This window comes from Calidris pugnax, unplaced genomic scaffold (genome assembly GCF_001431845.1).
Source record: "Calidris pugnax isolate Ruff unplaced genomic scaffold, ASM143184v1 scaffold24, whole genome shotgun sequence".
Taxonomy (NCBI): domain Eukaryota; kingdom Metazoa; phylum Chordata; class Aves; order Charadriiformes; family Scolopacidae; genus Calidris; species Calidris pugnax.
The window spans coordinates 26,084,015-26,105,295 of record NW_015090922.1 but is presented as its reverse complement, the minus strand read 5'-3'; the positions used below and the strand labels follow the sequence as shown (position 1 = coordinate 26,105,295).

The window sequence follows — 21,281 nt, the reverse complement described above, 5'->3', positions numbered from 1 at the left end:
GAATGGCACAAAAGTTGTCCATAAGTCTTTTCTCTGCAGAGCACTATTGCAGGTGCCAAGTTAAAGAGATTTTAAACTCCTTTCTCCACTTAAGCAGGACATGCATACACTGCATAGTAAAAATTTTCTCAATGATGCCCAGAAATCTTGACAACTGCCAGAATGTTTGCTCACAGGAGTCAGTGGGAAAATTTTAGTAACGCTGTGAGGATGAGGCATATCTTCAAATGGAACAGGGAAAAAAATTCAAAGAATGCTGCAGAAGTTTTTTTTGTGTACAGAATTTGTTTTATTGATCTACCCTATACCTTTATGTCAGCTACAGATGAAAGAATTAAAAAGAAAAAAGGAATCAGTTATAAGATTCTTGAAGATCATAACACTGTATGGACTACACTATAGAGTCCACACACCAGTAAAAAAAATGAGAATTAGAAGTTGCTCCAATTTGGCAAATGATCTGACTACACTATAGAGTCCACACACCAGTAAAAAAAAATGAGAATTAGAAGTTGCAATAGAGATAAAATTCCCTGCTTGATACAACTACACACTGTGATATTATTTCCAAATGATAACAAAATGAGGAAGAATTGAGGGGAAAATGCTTGGTTTATCTTACCAAATACCCAGTAAAGCTGTATACCACAGACTAGTTTATTGTATAGAATACTATCCTAATATTATATAGAATAATATACACACATACAGTGACATTGTTTTTCTGTTCCTTTCTGTTAAAAGGAGAAATTGAAAAGTACATAAAGTATTTTTTTTTAAGAAAACACAAATTATGCTCAGAGAAAACCAAGTAGAATATGTTTCCCAGAGAGGTTATGCAGTCTCCATCTGGAGATAAAGCTCTGAATAACCTGGCTTGACCTCACAGCTAACTCTGTTTTGAGTAGGAGGTTGAAGCAGATAATCCCCTGCAGTCCTTTCCAGCCTGAATTATCCTATGATTCCATGAACCCAAAAAGTTTTCAATGAGATAAAGATCAAATCACTTGCTATTTCCACAGACATGTTGCACATTCCAACCCAGATATAATAAAAATGGAGCCTAAAAAATGTTTTATATAATAGTAGTTATATATAACTCTTTATTTACAATGAAAAACTTTTGTTGACCCAGAATTGAGTAGGCAATGTATTAAGCTTCAAAATGCCAAAAACATGTGGTTGTCTGGAATTCTTATTTTCCTCTCTCCATACAATCAGCTTCGCCTGGCACTTTTTTTTTTCTGCTTTACTGTAACAACTGCACCCAGAATAAACTTCAGCAATCATAACTAAGTCCTGCTGTGAGTTCATTCATAACTAAATGTAAGAAAGACTCAAAGACTTTCTACTTGGATGAGAAATATGATATGCATCAGTAAACTGTTTTCAACTTTATACCTTTTTAGTTTATAGAGTTTATAGTTCCTTTGTTAGACTGTTTCTGGGTGGAGACCATATGTTACATACATTGCCTAGGTTTTCCTTTGTTTTGATGCAAATCAAAATAGAAAAAGATGTTTATACAATAAAGTTTCAGCTTCTCAAGGATTATAGTAACACTTATCCTTGCTCTCTTAGGCACAATGAATTTAAGGAAAGTTGTTAAAACACAAATTGTATATAATGACAAAGGCCAAGTTTACACATCCTTTTCTTTGAAAACTTGGGAAGTTGGGAAGAATACAGCTCAAAAGAATTTATAAAAAATGACAGAAAACAATTTTTTTATTTTTTTAAACAATAAAAAAAAAATTAAACTATGTTTTTTTCTTTGATGCAGAAGAAAACCAGACTGTTTTGGTTATTTAGAGAAGAGACAGAGCAGGTGGTGCATGATGTATTAAAGATGGGAAAAGGGAAGCCCATACCTTATGCCTGAGCTCTGTTGTTTGCTGGTGCTGCCACCCTTCCAAAGGCAGGAGTGGGAGCAGAGACTTTACAATCAGGGGGAGAGACAAAAGGTCTTACTGGGACATAATTCTTCTCTTGTCAGAACATTTTAACTCCTCCACAAAGTAAACCCTTCCACTCCCTAAAAACATTTTTCCAAACATTCTATACTCTGCTGGTTATCTGTTACTTAAAAAAAGCCCTAGAAACACAATTGTCTAATACGATCACAATTATTTAAGAGGAACAAGCATCAGGAGTAGAAAATACAGAAAGTCATTACACGTATTTTATTTGTAAGAAAGAGTTTGCAATGTTCAAGACAATAAAACAACCTCAAAAGAAATGCAGTAGTACTTAATAGCAGCCCACAGGGAGTTTCAGTCATCTTTCCCAAAATATTTCCATTTTCAAAATTACCAACAACAGCAAGCAAAATGTCTGTGACTTGTTCAGACCAATGGGTGGAAACTACTGTTGCTACATCTCCTACAGTGATTGCACCTGAGGATCTGTTTCTCACCCATCCCTGGAAATTTTGCTTAAAATTTTGTTCATTTTCTAAACTTTATAGAAATTGTTTCTTAAGCAGTTCTTAAGCAGTTTCTTTTTATATATAATGGCAGTTGAACTAAACCAGACAAATAAGTTTCAATGTATCAAGTAAGATTCAAGCAGAATCTACAGTTTAAAATGGATTTAGAAGTACCTGAATTCCTTGATTGGATTTGGCTGATTAAGGATATAGTGTCCTTGAGCATTACTGAGACACCACCAGGGAAAGCGAATTAGAATGAATATCATTATTCTCCTGTTAAAATGTGTATAATTCTAGCTACTGCACTGCAGTACTAGGTAATATTGACAACAACAGAAGAACAAATCAACAATTCTGAAGAGAAAGACATAGCATAGTAAAAATATGACACAAGGATACTCATTCAGATCTGAATACACTGACCATCATGTTTGTCTTAAATAGCAACTTCTTCTTTCTATCTAAATATGAGCCTGGTGCCTTGCAAATAATTATGATTTCTCAATTTGTACATGATTATTTAATTGCTGGAGCAAACTGAAAACAGCAGGAGCTTTGTCTCAAGTTCATGAATTTTACAGGATAGTAAATGAAAGGCCTTATTCCATGATTGCCTTTGCATATACTGCTATCAAAACTATAGGCAGAAGGATCTATATTAAGTAATGGAACACATTTATTTAACAGACTTTTCCTCTGTAATTTCCTAATCACTCTGTAATACGTCTTTGTAAGCACCTTCAACATTCCAAATAATTTATTTTTATGCTGAAGTTTGCAGCAAAACATAGATTCATTGTTAACAGTTCATTGCTATTATTCTCAGTGTATGCAGACTTACACTTTGTTAGTATTCTTTGAAAATATAAAGGGCTGCTGGACTGAGGGTGATTTGTGGGTAAGGCAACAGAAAAAAATCAAGTTAAGAACTTGATTCAAGATCTCCACTTCAGCTGATATTTTTCCAAGGCACTGGGATTGCTTTGGAAACACCCTTGCACACTTGAAGCTCATTTTCATTTGAAGGGTATAATTCCCAAGACACTCCATAGCACTCATGTCCAATCTGTGTAAACTCACTTCAGAATTTGATCCCAGCAAGGAACCAGTGCTAATAAGCTACCTAAAGAGAAAGTCTTCATTGCTTCGTATTCCTGAAACCCAGCAGACAGAGCTAAGCAGAAACTACTCTTTCAAGCTGGGGAAATCAGCTGATTATCTCAGTAAATGAAAGACAGGCGTTAAGAAAATGATACATGGGGATTTTTGAATTTGGGGGGGTGCTAAAATTATACGTATATTCTAGTAAATGTATGTCAGTTTTTAATGCAACCGATTCTTGTAGAAACAAAGATGAATGTATTTTTATATCTATGCACTGTAGACAAAACTTAGTGTCTGAACTTGAGACCCCAGATTATGACATTTAAAGTAACTACCCTGAGAAACAAGGCTGAGATAGAGAGAAAAAAACTCCACAGACTAGCTCTGTAGAATGAGTGAAACTTTCAAGGCACTTACTTCAGCCTCCAAACCTACTGTTTTACATGTGTCAGACTGAAGTATCATTTCTTAGAAGAAAACTTCTAAAAACAACTGTGAATACAAGGTACAATTTTTGAAGCATAGATGTAAAGCTTTCTCCTGCTTTTGAACCATCATTCTTCTAAAAATGTGCAGTGTGTGGATCAAGGATTGATATCTGTATGTCTGTTTTGAGTATTATTTGATGATTATTAGAGCTACTTGAAAATAAAAAAGTTAGCTCCTGATGAGCTGGCACACCTGCCTTAACCATTGCTCACAGATACGTGTTGGAAATCACACACAGAGACCTGATTCTATCTTACTTAGCTATACATGGATTCTCCAAGGGCAGTGACATTTCTTGTCTAATGACGGTGAAATGGATTCCAGTTCTCCATATACACCTGTTTTATATCCAAAACTATTGCAAATTTCTGGGTAAATCTGACACCGGAGTGCCAGACAGACACAAACATACTGGAGCAAGTTCAGCAACAAGCTACAAAGATGATTAAGGGATCAGAACATCTGAAACACAAGGACAGGCTGAGAGCACTGGGATTGTTCAGCCTGGGAAAAAGCGGCTCAGGAGGGATCTTATCAAGGTGTATAGATACCCAATGGAGAGATGGGGAGAAAAGGTGAGAGAGTAAGGCTTTTCAGAGTTGTATCCAGTGAACACACAGGAGGCAAGGTATACGAATTGAAATACAGGAAATTCCATGTAAGTATAACTAAAACATTTGTTACTGTAAGGATGATTGAACACTGGAACCAAAGCTGTGGAGTCTCCATCCTTGGAGATATTCAAAACCCAGTGAACACGTCCCTGAGCAATCTGCTCTAGCTGACCTTGTTTTGAGCAGTGGGATTGGACTCAACAATCTTCAGAGGTCCATCACAATCTCAGCTGTTCTCTGTTCCTATGATTTTGCACAGTAAGACATCGCACATGGCTAAAACAAGCCATTGAGTAGGAGACAGGGAGATGGATTTGCAGAAGTTTTAACTAGTAAGTAGCTGTGATAGACTGTCTTCTTTCTCCAAATCTCTGGTAATGTATGTTTGTCTTTCTTCTCATTCACTCATCCATTAATATATTTTACAAACAATATCATAGGTCATGTTCGTCAACTGAAACTCTCAGTCTTGTCACCTGATATCTGTATTGCTTTCTGTCTACTCTGTTTAGATTATAAACATTAAGAAAAGGCAAGCTCAAAACTCTGGATATCAGATCCTTTTCAAGTTGGGCAATCAAAATCACTAATCTTGTTTTGAAGATATAAAGGGGAAAATGAGGAGCTTTTCATTTCAGTGAGAAGTTTATATTTGAGAAAAAGAGGTATTAATGAAGATTTCTTTTTTGTACTAGAGAGATGGGGCTGAAAAAGAACTTAAACATAAATGCTTTGGTGCTTTTTGTATTTTAGAAATACAGTTTTTTTAAAAAATAATCATTTTCCTTGATAATTAGTCACATAGTTTTAAAACCCCCAAAAATTATAAAGAGCAGTTTTTGCAAATTTTTCCCACTGTGGTGGCACTGAATTAAAACTCCTCCTGCACATAGTCTGAGTGCTATGTATCACACTAATCTGAGACTTTAACACTTTATTTCTAAAAATGTATCAAAGAAGATATAAACAATTCATCCAATATGTATTTTTCCACCAGGGCCTGTAAAATACACGTTTTTACCTTCAATATAATAGGATCAGCTCATTAGGCTCATATTCTGTAAACAGCTTGGAAATGTATACCAAACAAGTCAGTAAAAATTCATACCCAGAAGCAGATGGTGAGAATAGCAAAGCTAAGCAAAGAGAGGCTTAATTGCAAATTGTATCCAACTAAGCAAAACGGTGGCATTCTACATTCACAGGCATTTTCTTCTGAAAGGAACTCAACACATCGACATGCAGGTTGAGGCAAGGGAGGGCACTTTTGTGTCATTCATCAGGCCAATGACTACTTGGAGAATTGCCACCAATTAAACAGTATTCGTGTACAGTTGGCACCAACTTCACAGTGCTGCATGCTACGTAAAATTTTATAGCTCGTTGTCTTGCCAAAAGCAACACTTCTAATGTTTTTTCTGTTAAATTAAAAATCAACAAGAGATTTAAAGTCGGCCTTCTACAAGAAGACAAGTAATTCAATTTACTCTGGCACATTTCTAATTTAGAATGAGCCAAATTAACAGTGCTTAGACAAGGTATGTGATAAATGAAGTCATATTATTTTCAAGTTTTAATTTTTCCCTAAACTTATCTACCTCACAATAATCAAAAAAGGAGAGAAGGGCAAAAATCTTTTTGTCACGAAAAAAGGAACATTGACAAAAGAAAGTTGCATTTCATCCCTGAAAACAATGGCATAGTCACTATAATAATCTTTACTACAGTCTTTTCCTGGGTGTGAGCATTTATTTCATGTTGCAGCAAGATTTTTTTGCTTTAACTAATGATTTCATTGATGTAATTTATTGTTTAATATGATTAAATTAGGCATCTGTAGAAAGTGAAGAGGACTCTATAACTTGGTACCATGTATTTCCAAAACCCAGTATCTCACTACTTTTGTTAAAATTTCAACATAAGAAAAAAATAAAACAAATCTTTTTCAATAGTCAGGAGTCAGAGAAATGTCAAAGACAGACAAGGTACAGTTTTCAGAGAAGGATTCCCAATTTTCAAATTTAGTGTTAAAACATAAAATTCTCCTGTGGAAGAAAAGAAGTCACATCAGCTTCCAAAACAGCTCAGTCATGATGAACTAAAGTTTACTTCTTACTCTTTCAAAGCCATATAAAAGTAAATTTCCCATTAAATTTCTTACAAGATCCCATTTTATCTTCTATTACAAGCCAACAGTGGCTTTGGGCAAAAGATTGCTTTAAGAGCCTCAATAACATTATCACCAAACACGAGAGACAATATCCATTCCCTGAGGGCCTTTAATAAAAGAGCCATCGTTTAAGCAGTAGCAAAAAAAACCCACCCCAAACAAAGAGATACAAATGTCACACTGAGAACTGTTGCTCATTACCTTCTAGGTGCTCCATCCTCATGCGGCTGAATAATCACGACTTTTACTGTCACTGAAGTACGTAAAAGGTCAATCATTTGTTCATGAGTCAGAGTTGCCACAGCCACTTTACAGATCTCAACCAGGCGGCTGCCTTGCCGTAGACCTGCCTTCCATGCAAAACCAAACGGCTCCACATCTGCCACTATCCCTTCAAAGTTCACATGGAATCCAAGTTGGCCCAACCCATTCCTCCGAAGGGTCATTTCCGTGGTTTCACATCCTCTGGTCACTATCTAAAGAAGTATCAGATTGTTATGCTATTGTTAGGACACTCACTTCTTTGGACACACAAACACATCTGTTTTCAAACACTATAAAGCCATTGACATTCAATATCTTTAATATACTAATACTAACAATTATTTTAGATTTGTGGTTGAGTGAAAGTTTCTGCATTAAAAAAAATAAATTTACAAAATATTTCACAATGCTAAAAATCTTACATCCCCAGAGCGAGCACCTGATCTATATCGAGTTCTTTCCCCCTTGCCCAACACTAACACAGTCATTTATATCTTATTGAAAACCTAACAGCTGCTTTAATTTCAAAACACAAAGTAAGTAAAATGCTGTCCTGTCAGTTACTTCATTCTTGTTGGCTAACTGCAGGTGCGCAGGCTTTTTTATTCACTATTAAATAGTATTAAACTTGAGATATAACATGACCCAAATTGAGTGAAATGCTTCAGTTCTGGCAGCTTTTCTTCCTCAAGAATTTAGCAATGAAGATAGTTTTCATTTATTTTGCCTTATAGTTAGATTCCTAACTACCATCTCCAGATGAGGACATCACAAAAAGGGGATAAGAGTTTTCATGTCACTCAGAACTTTAGAAACAAACAAATTACTTTCTTCATATTCAATGAAAAGTAATGCTGTTATTATATAGAGTAGCCAAAATCCTTCAAATTCAGCCTTTGCTAAGCAGGCTCATTTCTATATACTATGTAACAAGTCCTTAACACTTTTGCCCCATAAATAATAATCATACAATAGCATATACTCTAGGATACTGCACCAGACTCAGATGATCAAATTCTAGTCCACATTACAAAGTGAAGTTTTGAGTTACCCTAACATTCCTTTCTGTCAGTGTCAAAAAAACTATTTATTAGTACAGTTCCATTAGTACAATTAGAACAAAAATTTAACCATGGTGAAACAACATTATCAACAATCTTTGTTCATAATGCATATAATTCAAAGATCTCACGGTGCTTTATAATTCTCCCCTTTATAATACTCCACCCTTTAAAGAAGCATGTGTTATGATACTGATCAAGGGATCTTCCCATGGTCACACTGCATTAAGAGCAGTTCCACAAAGGTGTTCTTGCTGTTTATGGTTGCTTTCAGTGTGCATTACAAAGATACACACATTACTCATAGAATCATTTTGGTTGGAAGAGACCTTTAAGATCATCAAGTCCAACCTTTAACATAGCACTGCCAAGTTACCCCTAAACCATGTCCCTCAGCACCATATCTACATGTCTTTTAAATACCTCCAGGGATGGTGACTCAACTATTTCCCTGGGCAGCCTGTTCCGATGCTTGGTAACCCTTTCAGTGAAGAATTTTTTCCTAATATCCTATCTAAATCTCCCCTGGTGAAAATTGAGGCCTTTTCCTCTTGTCTTATTGCTTGTTACGTGGGACAAGACACCGACCACCACCTCATTACAACCTCATTTCAGGTAGTTGAGGAGAGCGATAAGCCACTGAGCATGTGGCTGCACATGAACTAAGAGCTGGCTTCTCTGAATGCACTTAACACAGATGAAAGTAAAGGACAGAGATACTGTAAGTCCCATGATGAAGGTGAAGAGGCTTTTAAGTACACAAGCTTCTAAGGAAATCGCCTACTCAGACTCTTGTCTAAAGATCCATTCAGGGTTTTTGTTTAATCTTGGATCACTCCACCTTTCCCTGTTGTCCTGAGGCTCAGAACCACTGCTTTTTCTGCCTTCAAACACAGCCCACAAAGTTAACCTATAGTTTGCTTTTGCTGCTCTTTCTACATTATATCACTAGTTATTCTCCTCCACAAACACAGATCTGACTCTTGATTGACAAATCCCAGCTCTTTTTTTAGTCCTGAACTGATTCTTTTATTTCAAACCAAAATTACAGTCTCAGCTGTAATTTCACATCTTTGCTTTATCTCAATACTCAGATAAATTTCCTATTCATCTGCATGATTTAAACCCAGGCACTAAAACGTAGATAGTTCTTTGACAATCTCATTTAGTAACTGCAACATTCTACTTGCTGGTTTAAAAAAAAAATGCTTTACTAGTGACTGAAAAGGGTTAATCATCTGGTCTCTAAAGTTTGATATTACGTCAGAGTTTGAGCTTTCATCTTTAGCATCTGCTGGCACATGTGGTTGTCGACCTTAGCTGTGTTCTGAGTCACTTAAAAGGGTTTTTAAAGGATGCATATGAAATGTGGAATCAGAGTTTGAAATACTTTTTAGTGGTTGTAATGGTCACCTCTGAGCTTTTATATCAAAATGTATACAAGGACTGTTTAGACAGCATTCAACATCATAAACCAACTAGGGAATAACATTAACATGCAGCTTTCAAAAGAGAAGATGAAGCAGGGAAACAGGAGAAAAAATATGAGGTAAGAAACTGTGATGAAAAAAGCTTTAAAACAAGTAATGACAGCTAATTATTTTAAGCAACGTGGAATTTGGATAGGTGGCAGTGAAAGAGAGAAGGCGGCCAGGGTTCATTGGAACAGATAATTGAAGCTAATACTTGGGTTAACTTGGCAGTGACTGATGCCAATTTGTTGAGATTTAAAACCAATGTCATTGTTTAACCAAAAATCTGACCACAGAAAAGAGGATGTACTCAAGTAAATATAGATGAACATTTCATTTTGTGTTTTTAATTACTGAATTTTAAAGATCTATCCTCAGCATCTGGGATATTTCCATGTTTTATAATAAAAGTGAAGAAGTGAGAAACAGCAAAATAAACTCTTGTCAATTATTACAGTAGAGGTTTTCACTAGAACTTTGAATTTCATTTTCCATCTGTTTGTTATTTATATTGTTCATTTAGCAATACTTACTAGGAGTGAACTATGCGTACGCTATTTTTCAGAACAATTCAGAAATATCTGTCTAAGGACAGTGAAACTGAAGAGCTCAAGGAAAAGGATTGTTTAACAGTAGCAAGAAAATTTTGAAGACATTCATCTATCAAAAGTTTAATTGTACTTTGGAAGACAAAGGTTATTATTTAGAGCATGATATTGAGCAATGCTAAACATGACTGCAGAACTAAAGAGGCCCTAAAACATCAGCTGCAATCCAACTGTTCCAGTGTGAAAATGGTAAGCAGAATGATTTCTTTTTAGTACCAGGACTACTAATATAAACAAAATGGAGACCATCTGGATCACTTAAATTACTATCAAAGGGCAAAGTGTAGCCACATGAAGGAGATGCATCAGCAGTTTTACCTTGGAGTTCCTTTCACTTCATTTGTACCGACTGAAATAGTTATAGGACAGTTGTGCTAACAGGGTCATAAAGTGTCAGAAAAGCTATCCAGTCAGCTGTAAAAACTGGCATTAATTGGTTTAGTTTACTTCCTGCAGTTGTTCACTATAAAGGAACAAATCAGCAGAATCACTTATACAAATTTTTCTCCTAATATTCACATGAGTTATTATAAAAGTCCAAGTGATATATTTTACACATTAAGATTTTGTATATTTTTAAATGAAGGTGTATTTCTACCTACAAAGGTGTGATTTGAGAACAGGCTACAGCAAGAGAAGACAAAAGCTTAGACTTTCAATCCTGATTTCAACACTGAAACCATCCATCGCCTGGGGCAAGTCTATCAGATCATTAGTATCTGATTCCTCATCCTTGAAAATGGGTTGATAACACTTATCTAATATGTTGTTGTGAGAATTCTTGTTTGTAATGCTCTCTGAAGACTGAAAACACTCCCAAGGTACAAACACAGGACATTTTTAATTGCATCTCAAAGGAGATGTAGACAGGTAGCTCTTCATAAAAAAATGTGGAATTCCATTTTAGAAACTGTACTTACCTCAAGTCTTTGAACAATTTCTCTGATGTCTTCAGTACAATTATCTGCTGCAGACAGAAGAATACATTCTCCTCTTTCATAAAATATTTTGATGCTCATTAATCCAGACGTCCATCCAATAACATCTCTGCAGGAGCAGTTAAATACAACATTTTTTGATTCCTTTTCAATCAACATGATAAACTCATTGGAGATTCCAAGAAGACATTCAATATCAGCAGACTGACCAAAATCTCTTGCAATCACATTCCACATAATTGCTCCAACACTGAATAGATGTGCATCTTTCCTGGGTTTCACTTTTTCCTTTTTTTTTGCCCCTAAAGTAATAAAGCTAAACTTTGCTGAAGTATCCACTGTAGCTGTGGTAACAAAATTTTCTGCCAGATCTTTCAAGTATTCTTGACGTGTCCTTGTGGCCATGGCTCGAAATTTCTCTGACTTGTGTGCCGCATTTTCAGCATTAATGACTTTGGCTAAAAGGAAGTCCCTAAAGACTGCTGATTTGGGGAAAGTTACTCCTTTGGGAATGGGTGGACCAAATGGAGGTACATCTTTTGATCGTGAAACACCAACACTGGAAACAGAAAGCAAGAGGTACAATGGTTAATTCCTAAAAAAAAAAGAACAGATCAGATGTTAAACTGAACTGTGATCTGTGCAACCCATTTACACAGCTGGGTTTAGCTTTGACATGTCAATTTTCAGACATTTTAGACACATCAAAGAAAACTGATTGGGTTGCCTGCTTTAAAATGGCTTTTCTTCTTTTAAATGTATAAAAGACATTACGGATGTATCTTACTAACACAAAAAATATCAAGGATGACTTCTTAGGATGTCACTGTCTTTTTTTAATGATATAAATTTAAAAAAGCTTTGTGAGATAAATGAGGGAAGCCTTTTTAAAAATTATTTTTTAATGTAAGCCTATAATTTTCAGCTGTCACTCAGTTGCATGATCTTAAAACTAAGAAATATATAAATAGAAAGAGAATTTCTTTTATTCCTCAGACGTTGCTACAATGAAGGGTGAAGACAAAGAAAAAGTATGGGTGTCAAATGTGTCTATAATGGGAGCATTCTGTACCTGTTTAAGTTGCCTAGTCTGTGTTTGTAAAATTTCAAAATACCTGCAATTCTTGACATGGACAGATCACAGCAATATGTAAAAGAAACAGGAATATTTTATCATTGATCCAATTACACCTACAATTGATATCTACATAATATTTTTACTGAAAAAGAATTTCAAAATACTGTGCAAACTACATACAACTACTACTAGTTCGACTGAAATGCAGTCACATTTGGGATGACAGGCAGACATCATTTAGTAATAAGAAAAATATTACTTGTGAAATGTCATGTATTATTAAACACAAAAGAGATACTGAAACAAAATCAAGTTCTAAAAGATATCTTAAATTGTAAAATGTAGCTTCAGTTCTAAAAGACAGCTAAAAGACAGTAATATGACTTCTTCATTATGTACTTTAATTCCACTCTAAACAATGAACAATAACATTTATACATCCTAAATCTGCACCATTATGCCTCAAGTCCTTATAATCATTTGCACAATTCCCAATCAGTTCAGAACTATGCTTCCATCTTGGTTACATTGTTAGAATTCATGATGCAGTAACTTAAGTGTGAGAGTTAAGGTCATCTGAAATTGTTTACTTCCCAAAAGTCCTCACTCATGTGCTTAAAGGCCATGACTCATCCCAGGGTCCTACTGACATACACAGGAATGCCATGGAATCATAATGGTTTAGGTTGGAAGGGACCTTAAAGACCATCTTGTTCCAAACCCTCCTGCCATGGGCAGGAACACCTCCCACTAGACCAGGTTGCTTCAGTCCCATCCAGCCTGGCCTTGAACACTTCCAGGGATGAGGCATCCACAGCTTGTCTGGGCAACCTGTTCCTGTGCCTCACCACCCTCATAGTGAAAGATTTCTTGCTGACACCTAATCTAAATCTAAATTGACCATTCTGTTTAAAACCATTACCTATTTATGTAGGCTAATAGACTTCTACAGTACATTATATTAAATCACTTTTTTTGGAAAAGGAAAGGTGCAATACAAATTCTAAATTCATTTCTATTGCTATGTCTGCAAATCTTATCTCCACTAACTTGATATATCTCCACTTTGTGCCCATAAATCAGCAACACAGAATTCTGCATATACCCATTTAAGCTTAAAACTGTGCCCCACAACTCTAGATGTGTGTAAGGGAGACTTTGGGGTTTCAAGCTCACAGAAAATGCAGCAGGTATTTTAAAACTGTATACACAATATCTCTAGGAAACACAATATTATTAAAAGAGGCAGTTCCATTGCAGTTTTAATATTAAACTTAGGTAGTTATAAGGCTCTACTCACCTATAGCACACATTTTCAGTGCAAGGATTATGTACTTTGACTATGACAAACACATGTTGAAAGTGGGAACGAATATTTTTTGGAGTAAAAGGAAGTGCTCCAGGCTCTTGGAAGACAATGGTAACTATGTCATTTCCTATATGTCTTTTCCTTAGCAGCTAGACAAGAAACATGTATTGAAGAATTAGTTATAAAAAACATTGAAATCACAATTCATTTATTTTATAATAAATAAATAAATAAACCTTAATTTTTCAGAAATAACTTTTAATTAATCATATCCTGGATAGCTACAGATTAAGGATATCAGACTGAACTGCAAAAAAATAGGGAAAGGAAATTGGGCCGAGTTCACAAAAATACTAGTAAGCTGTCTCACATCCCCACACTACTTCTGCAAAGTTTCTGCTCATTTCTCTTCCATTCTATGAGAATGAACATATTTCTCTTATTTTAGTGCATCACTTTAGTAATAAAAATGTTACTTCACTTGACATTTCTCACTGCTCAGAGAACCGTACATCAGTTTCGTCTTTACAGTGTAATATTTGCTTCTTTAGGAAAAATATAATATTGCTTTTCTTTCTCAATAAACCTTGCTTTTCCATGCTTCATTTGTATTAAACAATGACCTTATATAATGATCTTAATTTTTTAAGATTATAATGAATAATCATCACAAATTTTAACTGTATACTTGAGGACCAGGGCTGAGACACAGAATACTCACGGAGAAACTATAGCTATTAAAAACTCATTAATTAAAAACTTATTCTTGCAATTGGTAGCTTTATCATCAAAAAAGATTTAAAGAATATTTTAATGTACTAAATCATTATTACAGGCAAAAACTAAAAACTACAAAACATGTCAAGCAATAAGGGACCACTTCTCTCTCTCTTTAAAAAACCCCCACAAAACTAAAACAAAACAACAAAGAAAAAACCAAACAAAACAACACAGTAAAATGATGTTCACTTTTCCTCATGGAAGTATATTGTACCTCTCAATTTTTTTTACACTATTTTCTTAATACCTTTGTTTAAAATCCATATATATTAACAGGTTGAAAAAAACTTGTCAGCATGTGCTACATTTTAAATATCCCCCCAAAGTCTGCCAAAGACCTCACATTGGCGACACTTAAAGCTTTACCTTAGCTCATGTATAACTAAAAAGTATACAAGAATTTATTTGAAAATTTGTGACAGAACAAGCAAAAATTTCTCTATTGAGCTGATTTTATAGAACATTACCTTTCTAACAAAAGAGTATTTGCTTGCATTTTCTCACTTCCACTGAAAGTTAGTATTTCAGCTACCACAAAAAAAGCTAAGTTGCATATGCTAAAGCCTAAGACCCATAAGGATGTTTTATTACACCACTTAAAATAACACAAATGATGGCATTCTCAAGGCAGAAAGAAGGGCCAAAGCCAGAAATTTAAAGCACTCAGTATACTCAGTATATTATTTTAAACATAATCAAAATCCCAAATGCAGAATAAAGAAATAAGACTTCTGATGAAAATTTAAAACAGGTATAAGAACATAAAATATTTGGTAAGTCATGTGGCTCAGTCAAGTTTCCGGTTTTTTAAGACTAAAAATCAAAAAACCTAGCTATTTGAGCAATTTAAGATACACATCCTGTTGTGTATAAATTACAGACGTACGCTATGTGGAACTGATCATAAATGTGTCAGGTATACTTTAATTTGCTGAGCTAGTGAACCATACAATTAGACCATAGTAGTGAAGCCCAAGTTCACATTTAGAGGTTATTATTATCTCACAGGCTGGAATTTACACTGCAGTTAAGTTTGTAAGAAACCTTCCAATTATGATGTACAAAGTGACTCATTTCTGCCTTTGTTATATAATTAACTGCCCAATTACTCTTTCTTGTTATATGGGTTCATGCCTATACATTTCCACAGAGCAAAATTAAAAACATTAGAGAGCAACATCCTGTTTAGTTATATTTATTTCTCAATCAATCACTGTTTTCAAGAATATTTTCTGCTTTTGTAGACCTCTTTAGCAGGTTCTGCTTGCCATCACAGGTTGTTTAAGCAAGAATAGCAGTCACTTAAGAGGTAAATTTTAGAAATGTTTGAAATTTTACTAGCAGAAGTAGTCTTTTCAAAATTATGGCAGTTCCCATATCCTGCGCCTAAAATACTTTTCAAGAGCTTAAATCTCTAAGAAGCACAAAAATAGGAAACAGGAAGTCAGGTCATCATTTTTAAGAACCTTACCAAGCTTGCAGAGATCTCAGTGACATCTTCAACATTTTAAAATAAAATCAGTGTAACACTGTTACAAATAACTGTCATGCACAAGTGGTCAGTGAACTTCAACACAATGCAAAGGCAAAGCACAGTCGTGGCTGTGCACAGAGTATCATAATGCAAAGAACTTGGAAAGGGGAGAGAAGTTAACTGGGGTGATCTGGAAGATGGAAAAAAGTGCTTTGGATAGGATAAAGGAATAGGAAAAGAATAAAGTACTGAATGGAGAAGAAGGAGGGAACACATACTTCCCTGGGAAGTGTGAGATAAGGACAGCATACTGAAAATGAAAAAGGAATTGAAGGAAACCGGAACTAAGCAAAAAGATTTAGAAACAGCCTTTTTTCTAGTTTCCATTCTATAACCTAGATTGTCCTCCCAATTTTTACCTCTTAGGTTGTTTTTGGGTTTTGTTTTGGTTTTGCTTTGTTTTGTTTTCAGGTTCCCAGTTTCCCTTTCCTCTCCCATTTTGAGGCTTGCTCAGGTTTGGGGTTTTGAGGGGGTTGTTGTATTTTATTTCCTTTTTTTAAATCTGCCTTTCTAACATACTCTAAAGAGCCTCATGCTAATGCAGAGCACAATAGGAACTCTCAAGAGGGTGCACAGATTACAGAGGATTACTTACAGTAAGGAGACATCAAACGCACTTTGACATCATTCTAGTATCAGCCTAAATTGGCATGGAAGAATTTGAAAATGAACCCAATCAAGTCCAACAGGCAGCCAAAAGGAAATCAGTGAAGTTTTATATAAGAATACAAGACACGCAAAGGGGAGTTCAGTGAGGAAAATATGTTAGAAAAGCAGAATCCACTAAATTAAAATTATTTATACCAGATTATAGCTACTATATTAATTTTGAAATCTTTTAACTACTCAATTCTTAATTTTCAGATATGCATCTCTGAAGAAAAGAACTGTCTTTAAACATAGCATATTAAAAGGTTATTCCCAGCCATAAAAATCTACTCACTTCTGTGGAATTTTAATTGCCTAGTCGAACTGCAAAACAACAAGGCATTCTTGTTGAAATGGCAGTGAAATATATTCTTCATTCAATTAAATGATGAAATGTCAAGAGTTAAATAAGAAAATGATCAAACTTATTTTAGTATGTTTCCAAAATAAGTGGTTTCAAAAGTTTTATTTTCAATTTGTGTTCTTAACCAGTACCAAAACCAGAAACAAACAGCAAAAGATATTTCATCAGATCTGGCTGAACTGAGTTTGGTATAACCACAGGTCTTGTTATCCCAAGCATTTTAACTGTAGATTAAATTCAGCAGGTTTATTTAATTATTGCATATCTGTTTCATTTTTAAGTTTTCCTTAAATCAGGTGAAAACTGATTATTTGAACTGATTTGGATTAATCAGGTCTGACCATATGCACACAAGCAGACTGCAAATGTGTGAACAGGAAACTTGCAAGGGAATGATTTGGAAAGGGACATTGCAAAGGTAAAGTTTAAAGGGGAAAGCCTTGAACTATGATTTGAAGAAAAGGCCAGTAAAGGAAAAGAAACTGGCCACACCAGGGCTGGTAGTCTCTTCTGTCCTATGGAGGAGCAGCTGACTTGAAAGTTCCCAGCCTATGTTGCAGCCAAAGTGAAAATTACCTTGCTCTTTGGATCTCCTGCTGGCTCTAAAACTAGAGGGATGTCCTGATCAGGGACCAAGCAGGGCGTAGTTATGTCCTGGAAGAAGCAACAGACAATTCTGGTGTGGCCTATTTTTGGCTCACAGGTATTTGGAATCTAAGAGATGCTGAGTGCTTGCTCAGTCAAGGTTGTAGTCCTAGATGATGAAGACTGTCTCAATACCTTGCGCAGTCATTACCAAACAAGGGACATAGGGATAGGATGCATCAACCTCATTGCCCGTACATACGCAATATGGTAGCAAGAAATAACTACTGAATGGGAGTCTTCATTGCTAACATAACTTAAAAGGATAATTACCATGGTCCCTAACTTCCCTTTACTTGGGTATGTAGAGTTAGGGAGCCAAACCCTGAAGAGACAAACAACATTCATTCCAAAGAACCTGTAAGCCTCTCTCTGTCCTGAGCACAACTGATGCAATTCAATTGTATCATCTGTGGTCTTTAGCACCTAAGATGTCTCAAGGAAAAAGACCTAACTGAATTTTATCCTAGTTTGTGAGAAATAACCCTGTTGATACATTTCACACTTTGGTATGTATTTTGGAACTAAAAAGTAGTGGAAGAACATTAAACAATGATTATAGACTTCTTTCGCACATTAAGGCTGGCTAAATTCTGGACATTTGGGTGCACTTGTCACATTTCATTAAGACAGTGTCCATGCTGTGCAAATACTGCTCGATCCCAGCACCTAAAAGAAAATGTGGTGGGTCTTCACACAGGCACACTACTTGAACTTGGAAACCTGTCACATTATTTTGATCCCAAGGAAGCCATGATTAACAACATGGTGCTTCTACTAAATACTGAACCTGTTAGTGTGACAATGATGAGTGCTTACTAAAACACTGGAAAGGAGTGCTTGTTGCTGGGGAAAATTTTTGCTATACACAAGAATCGGCACCTGACTATAAAGAATGACACATAAGGAAATGATGAGAATGAAAGGAAGGCAAAGAAGTGAAAGGACAGTAATAGGGGGTAGCTGAGCAACACAGCAGTGAAGCTGACAAACAGCAAACAATTATGCAAATCAGTGAATTGTGGCAAGAGGATATCTTGTTCTCACAAACAAGGGAAAGTCATGAAAGACAACAAAAGTAATGAATTCCAAGTAAGGCCATATTTGCTGTCAATGCCTGTGCTTAGCTATGAAAATATTTTTTTTTTCCTTTTAAGGCAAGCTCATTCAGTGTATTATATTTTCTTTATAGTGTAAAGCTTTCCCTCTTTACATGTGCTTTCCAGTCAAAGATTGTTATGACTGATTACAGACAGAACTCCTAGAGTGTTTACCAAATTAATCCTCTACTGTAATAAGATGTAAGTGAACATTTAGAAAAATGGAGCAATCTCGAATCAGTGATGGTGATCCAATACATTGATTACTAGCTATTGGCACAGTTGATTATGTGATAGAGCTGAACATTCTGTCTTCTGAAAGCCATGCATTTTAAGATGTGAGTCATCTAAACATTCATATTATTCATACGGTGAAGATTTTCTGTCTTTTGATTCCTAATTTAGTTTCTTTAAACTACATCTAAATCCTAAGAGTAATGGAGCAAAATTTGCAGTTGTCTTAACTGTTCACTTGAAACAGTTCCTCAAACAATTCAGAACATTATTTAAAATACATAAATACATTATATACTTTCTCCCATTTCAATTTTCATTTATCCTTTCTCAAGAATTTTAATCGTTTTCTTTTATCTTTTTCTCACTGCCTTGACACATCTCCTTTTCTTCCCACAAGACCTATTGATAGGGTAGACATGAAAGATACAACTCACATATGGTTTAAGAATCAGTAACCATCTTTTGTATGCTGTTCAAAGAGAAAGTGAGATAGCATCTTTATTTCATGACAACCCTCTAAAATGACTGAAATCTTCATATCTTGCATGGCAATGAGAGAATATTTTTAAACTAAATAAATAAATCCACCACTTCTTTCTGCAGAGGAAAATGCAGAGTAGTAGTGCAGAAAGTTATCAACTACTATCAGTCTGACCTATAAGCAATTATACAATTAGGTTTTTTAAGTGTTAATGTTCATATATTATACCAAATGTGCTTGTACTTTTTAATTCAGTTGCAAGAAATATCCAAGACAGGCATGACTGAGTAACCTTACTAGTGCATCGCACACTTTGGATACTGTGCTGTTTTTAGCCATCCTTAATGCTTTAAAGATATTCTGAATTATTACATAAGCAAAGGGAATTCTCCAGAAGCACAGTAAGTGCATTGCAGTGTTCTGTCTTCATAAGCAGACACCTTGAAGGACACAGTTGAGCATTTATTACTAAGCTGACACATTAATAAACATTTCAGGATCTGTAATATAAGGATTAAGTAGAATCATCTTTAAAATCTTACTACATGCATACTTTAATCATAACAGTATTTGCAAGCTTCATTTTATTCAATGTTTAAAACATACATAAGATGTAAATCCAGTTCAAACTTAAAAAAATTCATTCACCGCAGGCAACATTACCTTTTAATAATATCAAGAAATGAGTGAGATAGGATTTTTATACTATATAATTCAGGAACTTATCCTATGAGATTTCTAATGCCTTATGACATTTCAAAAAAAACCAAAACAATTGAGTCATACTTCATATAAAACAATTAAATTCTAAATTGGCATTACTTTAAAAAGAAACCCTCAGTGTCAAACATTTATAACATAAAATTACAATGAAATGTTAAAAACGTACCTGTTGCCTGTTACTGGGCATGTATGGAAGCATTGTTGACACATGAAACATTAACTCATAATCTTTATAGGTAGTATAGAGAGAATGAGTTCCTGTTGAATCAGCTGAAAATGAATTTAATTGCAAGAAGGTCAGTAAAACAGAACATTGATACTACTCTTTAGGACACCACTCTTTGCATGTTATGTTTTGAATCTATTAATGCAATCTAAAAGTATTTTTCAGTAGTACAAAACCAGTTTGCATCAGCTAAAGATCTGCTCTTCATTTTCATATTACGACATAGAAAGGGCCTGCAAGAAATTGCTCGAAGATTTTGCTAAGAGGTCTAAAGGATCAAATTTTGAATATATTGGCATTTCATGAAAAAAACCCAAACACTTAAGATACTTGAGTACACTTTTATATAATATATATTTTCATTATTTAAACCATTAATAAGGCCTATTGACTAATCTCATACTTTACCAAAAATTAACTAACAATGATACTTCAAATATGACAATAACATACATAATGCAGCTCAGACATTTTTAAAATATAAAATATGTACACAATAGATTGTAGTACAATGTCAAATAATTTTATTGGTTAGAGTTAGCATTTCAGAAGGTTTGCAGATAATTAGAGTTTTACTCTGCAGTCATAAATTAATCCTTTTTATTCTTTAATGTGTATGGATTATTTAAGTAAGTACAATTAAAGCACTCTATTGAGTCAAGACTACTATAAATTTATGTTTTACCATGTTTACTCATTTTTAAAATATAATTTTATGTTATCTACACCAATAAACACTCTCCAACACTTTCTTCCATACACTGTTTAAGGTTTTGGGGTTTGGTTTTGTTTTAAATAGTAACTGTATTCCAAAAAAGAAACTGATTACCCATGTTCATTCTCTGGTTAAAAGTGTATAAACATTTAAGTGTAAAATTCAACAGTAACCATACTGATGCTCTAAATCTTTAAATATTTATATGTGTCTATAATTTTGAACACATTCATATTACAACTGGCTGCTTCAGTTATGTTTGTACAATAATAGTATTAACTTCATTTATT

At 34.7% G+C, this 21,281-nt stretch overlaps 1 protein-coding gene across 4 annotated transcripts in view; it reads right to left on the bottom strand.

The window, feature by feature from the left end:
• SIPA1L2 (signal-induced proliferation-associated 1 like 2) overlaps nucleotides 1–21,281 on the bottom strand; it is a 107,891-nt gene that overhangs the window by 43,752 nt on the left and 42,858 nt on the right. For all 4 annotated transcript variants that reach the window (XM_014951021.1, XM_014951022.1, XM_014951023.1 and 1 more), the window contains exons 6-9: nucleotides 20,217–20,320; nucleotides 13,530–13,687; nucleotides 11,134–11,710; nucleotides 7,010–7,284 (exon numbers count right to left, since the gene is read on the bottom strand). In XM_014951021.1, the coding sequence (XP_014806507.1) occupies nucleotides 7,010–7,284; nucleotides 11,134–11,710; nucleotides 13,530–13,687; nucleotides 20,217–20,320 (1,114 nt within the window). The remainder of the gene's footprint in view (nucleotides 1–7,009; nucleotides 7,285–11,133; nucleotides 11,711–13,529; nucleotides 13,688–20,216; nucleotides 20,321–21,281) is intronic.